General features: G+C 34.7%; 1 protein-coding gene across 1 annotated transcript; it reads right to left on the bottom strand.

The window, feature by feature from the left end:
* Positions 1–5,747: 5,747 nt before the first annotated feature.
* On the bottom strand, positions 5,748–16,803 carry LOC140171201 (proteasome subunit alpha type-4-like). The gene is given in 8 exon segments (XM_072194415.1): positions 5,748–7,516; positions 8,030–8,156; positions 10,508–10,638; positions 11,184–11,284; positions 12,890–12,955; positions 14,656–14,818; positions 15,233–15,275; positions 16,706–16,803. Coding segments are annotated over 8 exon segments (918 nt in total). The 5' UTR covers positions 16,766–16,803; the 3' UTR covers positions 5,748–7,289.
* Between the last annotated feature and the right edge of the window lie 18 nt (positions 16,804–16,821).

The following is a 16,821-nucleotide window of genomic DNA, read 5'->3' as shown; positions in this document are numbered from 1 at the left end:
AATCGACAGAAACGTCGGCGGTAAATTGTGGTGCCATGTTGTCATTTGGCCCGTTTTATTATAATGTAGTGCAATGAGGTAAAATTCATATTGAAAAGAGCCCTTTAACATGTAGGAATTATTGATCGAAACCACACCTGCCACAGAACTTTATTTGCATTTGAATATCGCTACTTACCAATCAATATAACAGGTATGCCCCTACTTGGGAAGTGAAACCGTGTGCAGCTACAAAAATGGGTGGTTGTATTCAAATGAGTATAACTTGAGTTTGCTGTCTGCAATTGCAACAATTCCTTTTTTATTTAGACGTGTAGAATTTGCTCTTTCCAGTGGTATTTTCATTTTTAGCAGATTCCTTGCAGATCTTGAGTTACAGCCCCTCAAACATGAGTTTACTTCTTTTTGACTCAGCCTGTATGAAGCGTGCAGATATTTTTAATAATTTACATAAAATTCACTAGTGTAAGTGATTTCTTTTAAATTTCCTAAATTAGGAATTTGGGAATTATAGGTCATTTTGTTACAATATGGGAAAATATGAAATATGAAGAGTTCAAAAATCGTATGAAATTGGGCAAAAAGTACCCAAAACAGGCTGAAATTAAATAAAGTTGCTGAAATTTTGACTAAAAAAACCTGAATTAATTTTTAAAACTGAAAATTCTCATGCCTAAAAATATAGGAAATATAGAGACACTTGAAGCCCTGAGTAAGTTATAATAAGTTTATTTGGTAGCCGAATTAGCAGTGTTTTGGGCATTTATATAAATATTTTGCTCGCAAACATTTTCTGTACAATTATGTTCAGCGCTTAAAGGTTTTTATGTAGAGGGGTTAAATATATGTAATTAGGCTTATTATTATTATTGAATCTATTTTGGGAATGTGCCATTGCCCGAATCATTAGCATGTGGTACTTTCCCTGTTTCCCAAAACACCACATTCACTTGCAAACAAAGGAGGTGAAATAGCTTTCAGCCAGCCAGGCTTTTAAATTTGTAATTTTACCAACCTAATATCAAATATGTTTGAAGTTTCCAGTTTTGAAAATGGCTAGTCCAGTTGTCTCAATGCAAGACTGAACTCGGATGATACTGTATGCATGTATAAATGATAATGATTATGTGTATTTTGTTAACACGTGATAATTTAAGCAATTAAAAGGGCAATGCCAAATTCTTTACACCCAAAATAATGTGTTAGAGCCAGTAAATACGTAAGGCATTTAAATAACATAATAAGAATATGATTATTCCACCTTTTAAATAACATAATAAGAATATGATTATCAGCAGAAAGAATAATTCTGGCAAGGTTGTTCAAGAGAATTTGTAACTTACTTGACAGAGTAAGTGAACAGTTGGACCAAACATGACTGCAATAATCAAAATGTGGCATGACAAGAGAATCAGCAAGTTTTTTGAGAATATAATTTGGAAGATAATATTTCACGCGACGAATAACACCACAACGTTTAGAAACGTTGGAAGCAATTAAATCTATATGATGTGACCAAGTCATGTGACTATCAAAAATAATTCCAAGATATTTGAAGTTGTCAACTCTCTCAATAGTCTCACCTCATAAATTAAAGAAATATTTTGGTACTTACTAAGATTTTGAGGGGTACCAAAAAGCATTAATTTAGTTTTGCTGATATTCAAAGTGAGGTGGTTCTTTTTAAACCAGCTGGCAATTTTACGCATGTTAAAATTGAGACTGTTTTGAAGACATAAAGGATCTGATGAGCTAAGAAGCAATGAAGTATCATCAGCATACATTACTGTTTTACATATAACACTATCAGGCAGATCATTTACAAAAATAATAAATAATAAAGGACCTAATATTAGGGATAACCATCAAAATTTCATGTTGCCCCTATTGCTACAAAAGATTGTTTTCTGGATAGAACTCATCAATAGAAGTATTTTGGTGGTTAAATGGTCAAAATTGGTCAAAAACTTTTCGAATTATGAATTTTCAAAGTTTCCCATTCTGACCGGTCATTGGAACGAAATAAAATGACAAGGCCCAAAAATATCAATTGGGAGCAAAATTGGCATTTATAAGCATATATTTACCTTTATATATTTCTTTATTTTAACATATATGCAAACATGAAACAAGCATATTGTGAAAGTATCAAAGGGGTATCTTATGAAATGGTACTTTACTAGTCAATGGCATAAATTATTTTTTCAAACCGAGGCATTGAAATCATGCATTTAGAGAACATTTTGCCAAAAATCATCCAAGATGGCCGATATGGCACAAAATCAAAATTGCACTAAGTCCAGGTAAACTTTTTTTTTCACAACCAAAAATTTCAATGTTATTGAGTTTAATATGACCAATTAGTAGGTGTATGCAAATTAAATCTTAAGTGTCATTGAAAGTCATTGACTCATTCACAACAATAGAAGAGGTTATCCACATCACTCATCATGCTCATGTGTGACTTCTAACAAAAGGCGCTGGTTCCAGTAGTATTCTTCATTCAAACCAATTCAATGCATGACCTCGGAGTTACCTGCATGTCTTTCGCGGGCTATGTTGAAACAGTTATGTCTGCACATTCAGGTACTTCTTTTGAAAGTTCTAAACAAGGTATAGCCAGCAGCAAGTTGTAGATGTATAGGCCTAAATATAAGAAAACGTTTAGGGTTGCTTGAAATCAGGTGAAAAATACATCAAATGGGCACGAAACTTCACATTTATGTTCAGAAAGGTGTCTTCTTAGCATGATTCGAAAGGAGTATGGAAATTCCAAAGGGAAGCTGGTGATTTAATTTGTAACTCGAGATCTACTTGTTCAATTTTTTAACCTTTTTACAGAGGGTATGATAAAGGTATAACTGGCAACTCTGCCAAATTAAAGCTCAGTAGGCCACGTTTTTCACCTGAAATTATTGACATAAATATTTTGTGCCATTCTTGAGCAGTGCTGAACTCAGCCACTGGAAATTAAGCGCACTGTGGCGATGGACCAATTTTGACTCGCACTTACAGGAAAATGAAATAAGTTATGTTGCTGTAATTTGCAAGACAGTTACAAAATATAATTGGCATTAACTTTCTTAATTTTTACAGAAAAATATTGAAAAATAAAAGAATGAGATCAATTTAGAAATGTCTGTGCAAGCAGTGCACAGTTGATCTCCCTGCATGTCTATGGGAGTGTTCTAATCAAGTTGATGGTTCATTGGTCATCCCTACTAATATAGACCCTTGTGGAATTCCAATGTTAATTGGTTTTAAATCTGATAAAGAACTGCCTACTTTTACTGACTGCATTCTACTTATGAGATACGATTTGAACCAGTTGAGTTCAATGTCCCTGATGCCAAACTTCTTGAGCTTATTAAGAAGAAGACTGTGATTGACAGTGTCAAAGGCTTTCTTAAGATCTTACTGGCAGAGCTCCTGATTATCTTTGTTCCAAATTTTCATTTACCAAATTCACTCATGATCATGTCACAAGAGGTACTTCCTCCAATTCACTTGTTGTTCCTCAATTTAACAATAATTCTGGTAAGAGATTGTTTCAGGCGAGAGCAGCAAATCTGTGGAATAGTTCTGTTGATGTTGACACTCGCACTAATTATATTTCCTTGAGCCTAAGTGAATTTAAATCAAGAGCTCTCACAATCCACACTGTTCATTGATTATCATATTTTCATGATTCTTGTAATTTATTTATACATTGTAATTTGGTATTGCATATTTTTCTTGTAATATTTGTGTAATAAATGTATTTAAGTGAATTACACCTGTACATGTATGTCACAGGGCCTCCAAGAATAGCAGTGCTTTTACACTGAAGGAGCTACCCTGTATAAAGAAAGTTGAAATAAAAAATAAAATAAATAATGGGTGCAGCACAGCCAAACCCGTTATTTAAACATTATTACTGCCGATGACACATTATTTGGGTGTAAAGGATAAGGCAGAAACTCCAATTTCTATTCTTTTACTGCAAAAATATCACTGTTTTCCCAAATATTTAAAGTTAATTGTTTACATGAAGGCAAAGCAAGTGACAGTGTATCGCGGAAATATTGTATGTGTAACCAAGCATAATGCTATGCGTAGAATGTATTATAGCGCTTGACCCATTATTGCAGAATAAAGGGCTCCCACGTGATGTGTTTTAACAAATCAGAGAGCACAAATTCTGAATAATGGGCAGTCAGAGTAAATAATGCATTGATTGTTACAAAAATAGGCTGTTGCTAAAGGTCTGCAAAATAAATGTGTTACTCTGATGAGTAAAAATATCTCTTGCAGTTTTATCTGCTCGTAATAGTAATTAATATCAATATTTTTAATTTTGAGAATTATCTTGTGCATCTCACCAGAAGCACCACAAATTATTAATTGAAGTTCTATATAATTTGTCTACTTTATTTAACACATAGAATATAGACCAGATAGGTTAACTTTTTAGCGTAGCAGTAAAAACTGAACAATTCCTACTGATTGCAAGCTGATCAAATTGTAGCGTAGTGTGTGTATGTTTACATTTTACGACTATATTTTACTATAAAAATTATGATTTATTAATTGATTTCTGATTTATATTCATTTATTTTTATATACATGTATTAAGATGATGATTTAAATTAAACTCTATTTGATATGTCAATGTGTAAATGTTTTAGGCTTTATTTTATCAATGTTATGTATATACAGGGTCCTAAACAGAGTCTGTTTGCCCTTACAGAGCTCTCAAAATTTATTTGGGTCAGTAGGTAGCTTTAAAAAAAAAAAAATCCTAAAGAATGCTAAAATCCCACTGGAACATGAATTTGTGCAAGTTGTTCCAATATTTTGTGCTGAAACTTAATAGCAAAGCTTGGTGGAAATTATGTTTCAGAATAAAGCATATCAAAAAATGGCAGTGTTTAGCGTTTTACAATACATCAAGGTATGGAATTCCCTGGTATACATTTGTACATCCAGCTGCCAGTTTTTGTGTGTACTTTGTTTCCAATGGACATTTTATTGTGAAATGTCATTGTACAAGGAATACATTACAAAATATTCCACATAGTCCCCGAATGAAAAGTATTTAATTATCTTTGTAATCACTCAAGAAGCATTTTGTGTGAATTTTACATCCGAACTAAGTGCTATGAAATTTTTATGAGCCTTTTTGTTTTTATATGTAAAGTCTATGGGGTGACGATTAGAAATGGACGGCAATATTGAAAACCCTCATTTTGGGCCATTTTAGACAATGCTACCTGAGTGAGTACAAACAAAATACATTTCATTCGGGGCTATAACAAAAACACAAAATGTCCTATACCTTAATGGTTATGGAACAAAGGTGAGCAGTAGATCAGTGTTTGTCTTACAGCATTCTTTGACGTGTAAGTATTTGGTCATAGTTCAAGCATTGGGCTATTCCATTTAAAATCCACACTACCCCTGTGGAAGATTTTGGAAATATCTTCCACAAGGGGATGAATTTCAAATGGAATGAACACATTAGTAGCTGCATTTGACTCTCCTTCTTTGGATGATTCAGGTTGAATCTTTGTCAGAGGGTGTATGAAATTCAAATGGAGCTGCCTAATGCATGCATTCCATTTGAAATTCATACTCCCCTTGTGGCAGGTATTTCCAAAATCTTCCACAGGGGTAGTGTGCATTTTCAATGGAATAGCCCAATTTTGTTGGATATGGAAAAATGGTTAATGACATGTTATGGAATAAAACAATCATATAAAACAATATTGCCAGTATTTTCATGTTTTATTGCCTCATTTTGTCGAAGCAGTCACAAATGAAACAAGAAGAGTTGAACATTTTTCCCGTTGTTTTTTAGGGTTAAAAAAACAGGTTTGTGTTGTCACGCTTGTGCTGTAAGGCTTATAAGCCTTTATCTGTCCTTTATCTATTCTATTGTTTAAGTATTTATATTTTGTATTCATTATATTTATTTTATTCTTCTTTCTCTTTACTTATTTTTTAAGCCAAAAGAGTTGGCTGATTTAAATCAGTCTTACTGTAACGTCTGAGACAGAGCATAATTAAATTAATTGATTTTATCAGTTACTCATCACTAGCTTGTAAGGGCTGGTTTCACAAAGATGGGCTAGAGGGCTACTTATGTCACTGAGTTTGGAACCAAGAAATCCTACAATTGTAGGACATATATTTTCATGTATACCTTTCACTTCATCAAATTAGTCAAACTTGTTAACAACATGCTTAAAATGTTATACATTTATCCATTTGTTTGTAGATTTAGTAAGCACCACAACCACTACCCCTGATAGCACTTGCGCTATGTGCTCGTTATTCGGGCATCACAATCTGAGGGAACTAAGCAAGTTCTACTTCAAAAGTAAATCCATACACATGTCCTCAATGTTGGAGCTAGCCTAGTGGCGTATCAGCCTTGCCTCTAGCCAAGCTTCAGGAAACCACCCCATAGCAACCAGGTTTATATGATCAACCTAAACATTTGTCAAAAATGTCCCACTGAATACACTGTCTTGTGGTTCTCCACTTGACTCTGAACCACAGGCTATCATAAGCACAATTACTGATTAAGTATGTGCTTAAGATAAGTTTTCCTTAACATATTCCTGGTCAAAGTGGGCTTTGGATAGCCTATCATAGTCTGGTTTAGGTGTCATAAACACATTCACTGACATGCAAAGTATGTTTTAAAAAAGCTATCATAAGCACACTGTACTGATCAAGTCAAACTGTATGTGCTTAAGATAAGTTTTTCTTAACATATTCTTTGTCAAAGTGGACCTGTCATAGTCTGGTTTAGGTGTCATAAACACATTCACTGACATGCAAAGTATGTTTTAAAAAAAGCTATCATAAGCACACTGTACTGATCAAGTGATACTGTGCTAAAGTAACACTTTGATTTTGTAGTCTCAGTGGGTTTTAGATAGCCTATCAGGTGCTATACATCACACACTCACTGATACACAAGGAATGCTTTATACAGCCAACATAAACACTCTTAGCCCCACCACGCAAATTGATATGGAAGGCGCAATACAAAATGCAGCAGGGACAGTACGTATAAAATGTGTGATGCAAGTAATTACCAAAAGTAGCATGCACTTTTGAACCCAGAGAAATTAAATAAAAATGCTCCCACCTATTTGTGTTGATTAAACTATAGTAAGATTAATGTGAATAATCTGAAACTGGCTTTTGTTATGTTCCCATTCCACTGGATAATTTCCCAGTGCTTGGTGTTCCAGCATTTCTCACAGTCCCATCTTACTCACAAATGCACAGCTGTTTTAAAAACAACCTGTTTTTGAACAATATACTACATACAAAAAGTTCAGGTTATAAACAATTAGTGAAACTATTCTCATTTCTTTTGTTTTTCTTCCTTCTTCTTTTCTCTGCCTCTATCTTTTTGCTTCTTTCTCTTCATGTTCTTTGATGAGGACTTGAAGCTCGTCTTCTGGTAGGATCCTGATTTTAGTTTTGCCCCCTTCTCTTGTTAATGTAGCAATCTCAACTGGAAAAGAAAGTGGAAATTTTGGAAACATTAATGTTGAACCGTTTTTAGTCTCTGAGTGGTCTAACTATACATGTATACCGTAAACGTTCCCCTAATGGCGCACCTGGGCTCCTTTGCCTGGGGGTAAATTTCATGTGCAAATAGATATCTGCCTCCTCCAAAATTCCAACAAGAATTAAGGGTACATGCCCTTATTTGCCTGTGGCATTTTTATGGAAGGGCACTTTTAGGGCACTGTCTAGGAGCCCATAAGCGCCATTAGGCTTAACGTTCTGGTATAGGTCTATAATACAATAATTTCCGTCATTTTTTAAATACATTATTAACTTTAACTCATGAATGGCAAACATATGGAAATATATACGATTATTGGCTTCTTTGACTCCTTTATAATAAGATCAATGTATTAATATAAAGAAGTATACACAGCAGTTTTTTTAGTTAAACGGCTAAAACTGAAAAATTACGGCTCCTGCCATTCCAGTCACCTTATCCTTTCACACTACTCACTTTTTTCTGGTGTTACTTTGGTCATATCCAGTGTCTTGCTAAGTGTTTTGATAGCCAATGCCAATGCTTCATGCAATGTGGTTTCTCCTTCTTGTTTGTATTCCTGCTTCAACATAGATACTGCAGCCTAATAAACAATCAAGTAGTAAGAACATGATCAGACAATCAGTGAACAACAATTGAAAGTTGCGGCACCAGAAATTTTTTCGGCAGGGGATATCTGAAAATTATACTAATACAGGGTGTCCCAGAATGATTTATACCGGGAAAGATGGAATTTTTTAGGTATGAACGGCATTTCTATTGGTCATATTGTTTTGCAATTTAAGTTTTACATATATTTAGCTTCCTCAGATTTTTTAGATTTTAAAAATTGGACGTTTCTAGTAGAAGTTAGAGAGGATTGCGTAAAAATAGTGAATTCCAGGTTTTGACAAAGCAACCTATTTTGAAAATCTGCAAAATTACTAACCGTTCAGCACAAAGTTATTTGGAAAATGTTATGCAGTATATTTCTTGTATCCTGTTCTTACTTCTAATAAATAGTCGATATCTATCGTTTATTTATGATGTTACGAAGCAATCCTTGTATGGAATAAAGGATTTGCTACGCTTGAGTGACCTTAAACTATTCTTTCTTTGTCGGCAGTTTTGAAGCCAATTATTGCGGGGTTTGAGTTTCATCATTTGAAATGCCGGCAGAGATGGCTTTTTCATAAAAGTATAGAGATGGTTCTCGTCCTTAGTGTCACAGCATGCATTTATGCCCACAGTATATTGGCAAACCCACAGCTACGTGACGAAGAAGATCAAAATTTACTGCGGAGGATTCTTGAGGAAGTTATATCCTCTGTAATAATGACATTTTTGGGTAAAAATCACATAAAAAGTATGTTTTTAAACCTTAATATATGATGTCATATTGAAATGTTTCACTTATTCCCATATCAAGAATTATTTATCTTACTTCTAATAAATAGTCGATATCTATCGTTTATTTATGATGTTACGAAGCAATCCTTGTATGGAATAAAGGATTTGCTACGCTTGAGTGACCTTAAACTATTCTTTCTTTGGCGGCAGTTTTGAAGCCAATTATTGCGGTGTGCGAGTTTCATCATTTGAAATGCCGGCAGAGATGGCTTTTTCATAAAAGTATAGAGATGGTTCTCGTCCTTAGTGTCACAGCATGCATTTATGTCCACAGTATATTGGCAAACCCACAGCTACGTGACAAAGAAGATCAAAATTTACTGCGGAGGATTTTTGAGGAAGTTATATCCTCTGTAATAATGACATTTTTGGGTAAAAATCACATAAAAAGTATGTTTTTAAACCTTAATATATGATGTCATATATTCATACACTTATTCCCATATCAAGAATTATTTAGCATTTTAAGCTCTACATGTGTGCCAAATTTGGTGTATTTACTATAAAAGAATGTAGGATTTCTCCAATATATTGCACAGTGCGGCTGACGATGGTGATAAAGGATCCATGTGTTATGATGCCTTTGCACTGTAAATTACACATGCAGTTTTCGTCCATTTTCAGTAATAGCAATGTCACGCAAAAATGAATCAAGCTATTTTCATGGAAGTCACAGAATAAGCTGGCTCTGTGGCATTGTATTGCATTTATTAAAGTTAGATACACTGTTGACTATATATTTTTGATGTTTTCTTCAAACACGGTATAAATCATTCTGGGACACCTTGTATTTTGCATTTTTGGCCTGAGAAGTGAACATTTTCTTGATTTCTTGTTTAGACTCCTAGGAGAAAGATAAAGATAGAGGGGTACAGATGCATCCTCCCTTCCATGGTGTCACCAGGTTCTCATATTAAGATATGCACAGATCAAAGTCTAATGAGAGAATCAAATCATTCCCACATACCCAACGCCTGCTTTTTGCAGTATCAAATTAATTACAATTTCATGTGTATAGATGATTGGTTAACTGCATTTTGCCAGAATATAAAAGAAAGTGTCATCACAACAAATCTTTTTTTTTAATGAGAAATGAAATGAAACTGTGCATCAAATGAAGATGGCCCAATTTTATCATTATTATGTTATGATGAATCCAAGTGTGTGAAAATATTGGATCCAACACATAATAATGATAAAATTGGATGCTTTACGCCCAATATTTATTGGTCTTGCTATGAGTTTTAAAATATTGGACTCGACTAAAACTCATAGCTCGACCAATAAATATGGGCTCAATCGATCCAATTTTATATCACACACTTCTTCTATTTGTCATTTAATGTGGTTTTTAATTTCCTTTTTAGGTGGGAGACTAAGATGCCATTTGAAGATCCTATAGAAAAATATGTGAATAATATTTTTGTTTGACATTTGGAGCACATTTAGGAAAATACAGTTTTACTGGACAGTTACCCAAATCTGCATTTTGATGGCAAGAAAATAATGGGGCTACCACTGGAACCATCAGTAAATGATACTTACAGCACTGTTGTTGCCGATGCATGTAGCTTTCCAGCCACCATAGTTACCACTGGGATCACTCTGATAGAGTTGGAATCCATAGTGTTTATCCCAGCCCATGTAGAGTATAGAAACACCAAATGGCCTTTTACCTGCAAGTGATAAAGGAGAAAGTGTTATAGACTAACCTAATACTACATGTATTTCCCTTCCAGTTGGAGTAGGATAGTGTGGGGGTGCACATGCGAGGGGTGCGTGCAGGTTGGCTATGGATTCACAAATGGCTATATATATAATTAAATTCAGCAGTTGAGAGAATTTTCAACACTTATTTATATAAATGTGGCATTTTATCTAAGTATTTAGCACTGCTGTTTTTGAAAAAGTTAAAATTGGATTTATGCAACTTTGTATAACATCATGTTACTTCACATAGATAAATTGTAACAAAAACATCTTTACCTTGGATCTCAAATAAAGCTTTGGTGATTTTGTCCTGGTTTTGTGTGAGCAGGTCTTATATTTCTCTAGAATAGCTGAAATAAGGAGTTTTTTGTGCGTTATGATTTCATACGCCTTGCTGCTTATGCCTTTTCAAAATTAACTCTCCTGTGATGCGATTTTGAATAATAAGACTGGCATTTACCACCAAGTCATAAGACATCACAACATCTTAATACAGCTGGCAGCAACTTACCTCCTGATTGTGTGTAGAACTGCTTGATGTCACATAACTGACTGACTAACTGTTCACAGGGCATTGATTCCTGATATTGCAAAAGGTATCTGTACAAGATAGAAATCACGGTATAAGTAATGTTGTAACCAGCATTGTACTGTACTGTACCAGGTTGTTTTAAATAAACATAACAGTTTGGTAAAAATAGTCTAATATTATGTTTGTAGCTTGGCTACAGATATTACCAGTCTGATATCATCTGCCAAAGGCAGGTGCTTAATTTTTTTTATTAACCTCAGCTATTCTACAACACAATTACCTGCCACACCCATTTGGGTAGTTGAGTTTTTTTTTATGTCGAGCATATCTAGGCATTAACAGCTGAAATCTAGGAGATAACGCTGACAAACTTCGGCCAGGCCCAAGTGACCTGGTGAACGAAGGAGGTTGCAGTAGATAGCTGGTCGGGGAATTTTTACAGGACTCTCAAGTGTAGCCAACAATCGGGCTTATTTCCCTGATTGGAACCGACTATAACTAGGTCTTTTATCATGGGTCATCTGCCCCGTCTTTACCAGATGAGCCAGGGGAGAGCTGATTAGATTTTTTTTTGGTCCTGCGGTGAATTGAACCCGGGACCTTTCGCACCAAAGGCAAAGACCTTAACCAGTGTGCCACGCTGCTCCCGTTGTGGTTGTGGCTGACACTCAAGATTGATGTTTAATATCAACCACATGCCTATTTATTGACCATCGAAAGATCTGTTATGTACAACCAGAATAAACTGCAGCATATATACAAAGAAATCTAAATTTAACCAAACTGGGACTGGTAAAAGCTGGTAAAAAAACCATTAGGGCTCCTGATGAAATATCAATTACGCTGGGAGGTGCCAGGAATACCTACTCCTTCTCAGGGTGAGGATTCTTAATTTGATCATTGTATGGGTAAATCCGGTGTGAATATAATGCAATCCATTGTTTAAACTTTCCTAAGGTACCCTAGGTGTGGTTGTTTGCCCTGTGTCAGGAATTTAAAAAAGAACTCAAACTAAAGATTATTTTGAAAAATGTTTTTTTTTGGTATGAAACCAGGAAAATAAGTAACATGTACACAATTGGAAATTAAGGTGGTTATGGAGGCATTATGAAAGTGCTCTAAGCATGTTTTAAACAGTTTAATTGAGTAGAGCAATGCACACTTATCAATATGTCTTTTGTTTGAAGCAGATCGGACATACGGTTTTCAAAATATGTCAATTTATATTTTCTTTATATCTTATTGTTTTTATCAATAATCAATAAAGTTAATGAGCTAAAATGACTGGAGAAGCTCATTAACATATAATTTTTGCCAATATTTTGCTAAAAATCCATGCATATTTTTGCCTTGAAACTTGGTTAAAGTGTTTCTAATATGTTCTAATGTATTATATAGTGAAGCCGCCCCCTAATTTGCATATTTGCATAATTAATTAGCATTTATGCAAATTTGCTCATTATTTATGCAAATATGCAAATTAGAGGGAACATATAAATTGATGTACCATATTTTGAAAACCGTATGTCCAATCTGCTCCAAACAAAAGGCGTAATTTATCAGTGTACTTTACCCTACTCAATTAGTCTGTTTTTAAAAACATGCTCAAAGCATTTCCTAATTTCTAGAAAATGCATCCAATACCACCTTAAGAGTGCTGTGGTCTTCTTACCTTTGAGCTAAAAAGACGAAGTTCATTTGTGAGAACATTAGCATCTGATGTAATCCCTGATACACTGCACGCCATATCACTGAGACAAAATGGACAAGAAATTGAGATCAAAATCCTGAAGACTCCTTACTTTGAAGCACTGCTAAGTTACCCAGTTAGGTACTACGGTCCTGACGTAAGATACATTGTGATTATAATTTCCCTTTCATGCTTTTATATTTTGATTTGAAGGACATAATAAGGAAGATATATTCTAATGATGCATCCACTTCATGATAAACAAACAAGTGCATATGCATGCATACTCATTGGGGTGGGCCTGGCCAGCTGAGAGTGAAATTGGCCAAAGGGAGTAATTATTGCAATTGGGCAATTGGTGGCCTGGTTATTATATCCTTTATCATAGCAAAATATAAGTATACAATAGCAAAATATAAGTACAATCAGGGGTAGCGCTAAGTTGCTTTTTGGGGTCCCGGACCCACCAAAACTACTTTTTAATTTTCTGCAAGTTCAGGGGTCCCTGCGGACACTGGAGTGTTTAGTTCTAGCGCTACCCCTGAGTACAATAGCAATATAATTACAACTAGATTTTCTTATAAAAACCACAAACACCACCATATCAGTATTATCGCAGCAACTGGACTCTACTGATTGCATACGCATGCACACCATCAATCATGTTTGTGCATATTCACCAATCCCCATACACACGCCCCTACATGGATTTAATCGGGTTAAGAAATGGACAAAGACAGCGTTCGAATTAAGAAATATTTTAAGGTTGTCCGCTGGACAACCTAAAAAAATTGTTTGGTTGTCCGAACATATTTTTGGTTGTCCAAAATTTATATGAACTTTTTGAGCCGTAAAAAATTAAGTTGCAAGTTTAAAAAACACACTGCCCCCAGTATTCACATGTCACGCACCTTTCCCAAACTCACCTTGTTGCTATTATAAAACATCAAAATATATCCAAGAAAATACAAGTTTAATGTCCATCATATTTATCATCAATAAATTCATATTTGTGCCGGATTTTATGCTTAAAAGCCATCAGAATTCATCCTTTTCAAGAAGTCAAAAGACGTAAACATTTCCATTGATAAAGTATCTCATTAATTATTCATGAGCTCATTGGGTTTTCCCCGGATGACAAAATGGGTATTTTGAAAATAATATTTTTTTATGCACAGTCTGCAGTGTATAGCTTCAGGGGGTCTTGAAACTAAAACTGACGTCAGAGACTTGGAGTCAGAGGTCAAGTCACTCTGGTCAGGTTTTTCTACCAGGGGCCATGTGCTAGCTCGTGTACCGATCGATACTGCACACCTGCTAAGGCAAAGGTTAGAATTGAGTACCGGTTTTTGGTCATGATTTCTTCTGAACATTTCAATGCATTTTATGTTACGCTTACTTGGTAACATTGCTACACATTTTTATGGTTGTCCCTCGGACAACTGCCGTCAGCATTTTGGGTTGTCCGATGTTCATTGTGGTTGTCCCGGACAACCACTTATTTCGAACACTGGACAAAGATACCGTAAAACCTCGTCTACAAGCATATAGAGTGTTTCTGATGAATGCTAAATTAATCCAGGTGCCATTATGGAGTTTGAGCAAATAAATTACAGATCCAAACATATATACAAACAAGTATTATTGTAAGAACAATCTATTGTATTGGCATATTTACGCTTGTTTTGTATTAATTTAGCTTTCATCAAAAATACTATGCTTATAGATGAGGTTTTACGGTGACGTATACGGTGTACTTACTCATAGAGTTTGTAGAGCTTATCTGAGAAGACTACTTCATCTAGAAGTTTGTGTGTGTTCCTCCTTTCCGCTGCTAATAATACTCCATCTGAAGCTAGGATTCCCAGAGATGTACCTGCATGGCCAATTGCTTCCATGGCATATTCTACCTGATATAATCGCCCTGAAGCACATACAAGAATACACATATTACTAGTTTAAATATTTCACATTTTTTATCATGATTATTTAGTTCTATAAAACACATTGTGGCATCTTCAGGTAATATAGATTACAATCAGTATATCAAATACCAGTAAAAGGAGGATCCCCATTGTTTTCTCCATCAAAATGAATATTTTTGAATTGTTGGAAATAATGTATTTGTCCCATTGACCCTGCGAAATATTACGGAATGGAAGGCAAGGTAAAAATACAGGCCCAGTCAAACTTATTTTTTGCATTTTGTGGATATTTTTGTTGTAATAAAACTACTGGTATGTGTGAACAATTTGGAATTTTTTTACCATCACCTATAAAAGAGATTTTTAGTTTGGATTTGTGGACATGAAAATTAGCAATTAAAAAGAAGTCTTACCTTCAGGCGAGAATATAGTAGTTCTAGAATCATAACGTCGAGACTGTAGGAAAATAAAAACACAATTTATAACAATATTTAAACGAGTGAAGGGATGGATGGGGATTTCTTTGATGTGTGAAGACTTCACACCACTTTCATTGCTCTCTTTTTATGCCAGGGTTTATCAATCAATTGATTTAACTTATTGGAATAATTTATGACCTATGTTTGTGAAATTCTGTACATGGCTTGCTCCAGAAGTCTAGCCATAAATTTGCTCACCGATGAGCTTCACATTCGAGGCTCGAGACCATTGCATTTAAAATTAGTCGGATTCGCTGAAGCGTGTAAAGAAGTTCAGATGTAAACACAGCCGATTACAACAGGCGATTTGCGCAGGTCAGAAACTTGAAAAATTTTCTTTAAAATGTCATCAATATATATAAAATTGATACCCACCTTATTGTACTTGCTAATTAAAGACTAAGTTGAAACAAAATTAAGGATTAAATGCATTTTAGTGACCAAAAAGGCAAAATTATCATAAAAGTTTGCCAAATTCTGCACCCTTGCGAAAGGTGCAGAATTTGAATCGGGAATAAAAATATCCCATCTTTGCAATCAAAAATACAAAATTACAATTTGAAACATACTATTGGCAAAAGTCATTATTGCCAAACAATATAGAATAGAACATTCGACGTCAACTTGTCCATGTTCATGATGTTGTCAAAATATTTGAAAAAATATGCTCATCGATAGCTTTACATTCTAGGCTAGAGACCATTGCATTCAAAATCTAGTCGGATTCGCTGAAGCATGACAACGTGTAAAGCAATGGAAGTTCAGAAGTAAACACAGCCGATCACGACAGGCGATTGCATCAAAAATGTTGCTAAAATTACTTCAGCAAAATTTTAGACTGTCCAAAATAGGCAAATCTTGCTCAAAAGATACAGTTGACTCATTGAAATAACATTCATCCAAATTTCAACATAAATAACCTCCAGTGTAAAAAACTGCACCGCTGTCCGACCGAAAAAACGATAGCAACGCACTCTAGCATCGAATGCGTAACTATCGTGTGCAAATTCTCAAGTAAATGCTCACCAAACATTGGGAAAGTGCGCAATCCAAACAATTCCCATTCAAACGCATGGGAAATTATAAGTGCTTAATGCACGGAAGCTGTCAATTGAGTTTTAGTATGGTAATATACCATGCAGTAGGTTGGATGATAATTTCTTTAAAATAATTTATAATACCACGGTACTGTTGCATTCATCAGTATACATGACACAGCAATTCATGTTATTTGGGAATGGAAATGAGTAAGCTTATCACGCAATGACAATGTTATTACACAGAATTAACTTAGATTTTAAAACTCAAGTAATCCATGCATACATATATATGATATGTTAATACTGAAAACCACATTTAATTTTAAAATAGCGAATTACATGGATTTATTTGAAGTTTCCCACTCACCATTTTTGTTGCTTTTCTTCTGCTATGATCAACACTCCCAGAATGCACTGTCATACACATGTGATTGTTTCTATATTATTTTGATTTCCCGTGTTTTACATTTCAATCAAGTTTTG

This window comes from Amphiura filiformis, chromosome 15 (assembly GCF_039555335.1).
Source record: "Amphiura filiformis chromosome 15, Afil_fr2py, whole genome shotgun sequence".
NCBI classification, from domain to species: domain Eukaryota; kingdom Metazoa; phylum Echinodermata; class Ophiuroidea; order Amphilepidida; family Amphiuridae; genus Amphiura; species Amphiura filiformis.
Note: the sequence above shows the minus strand (reverse complement) of the source record. Positions and strands in the feature narration are given on the sequence as shown.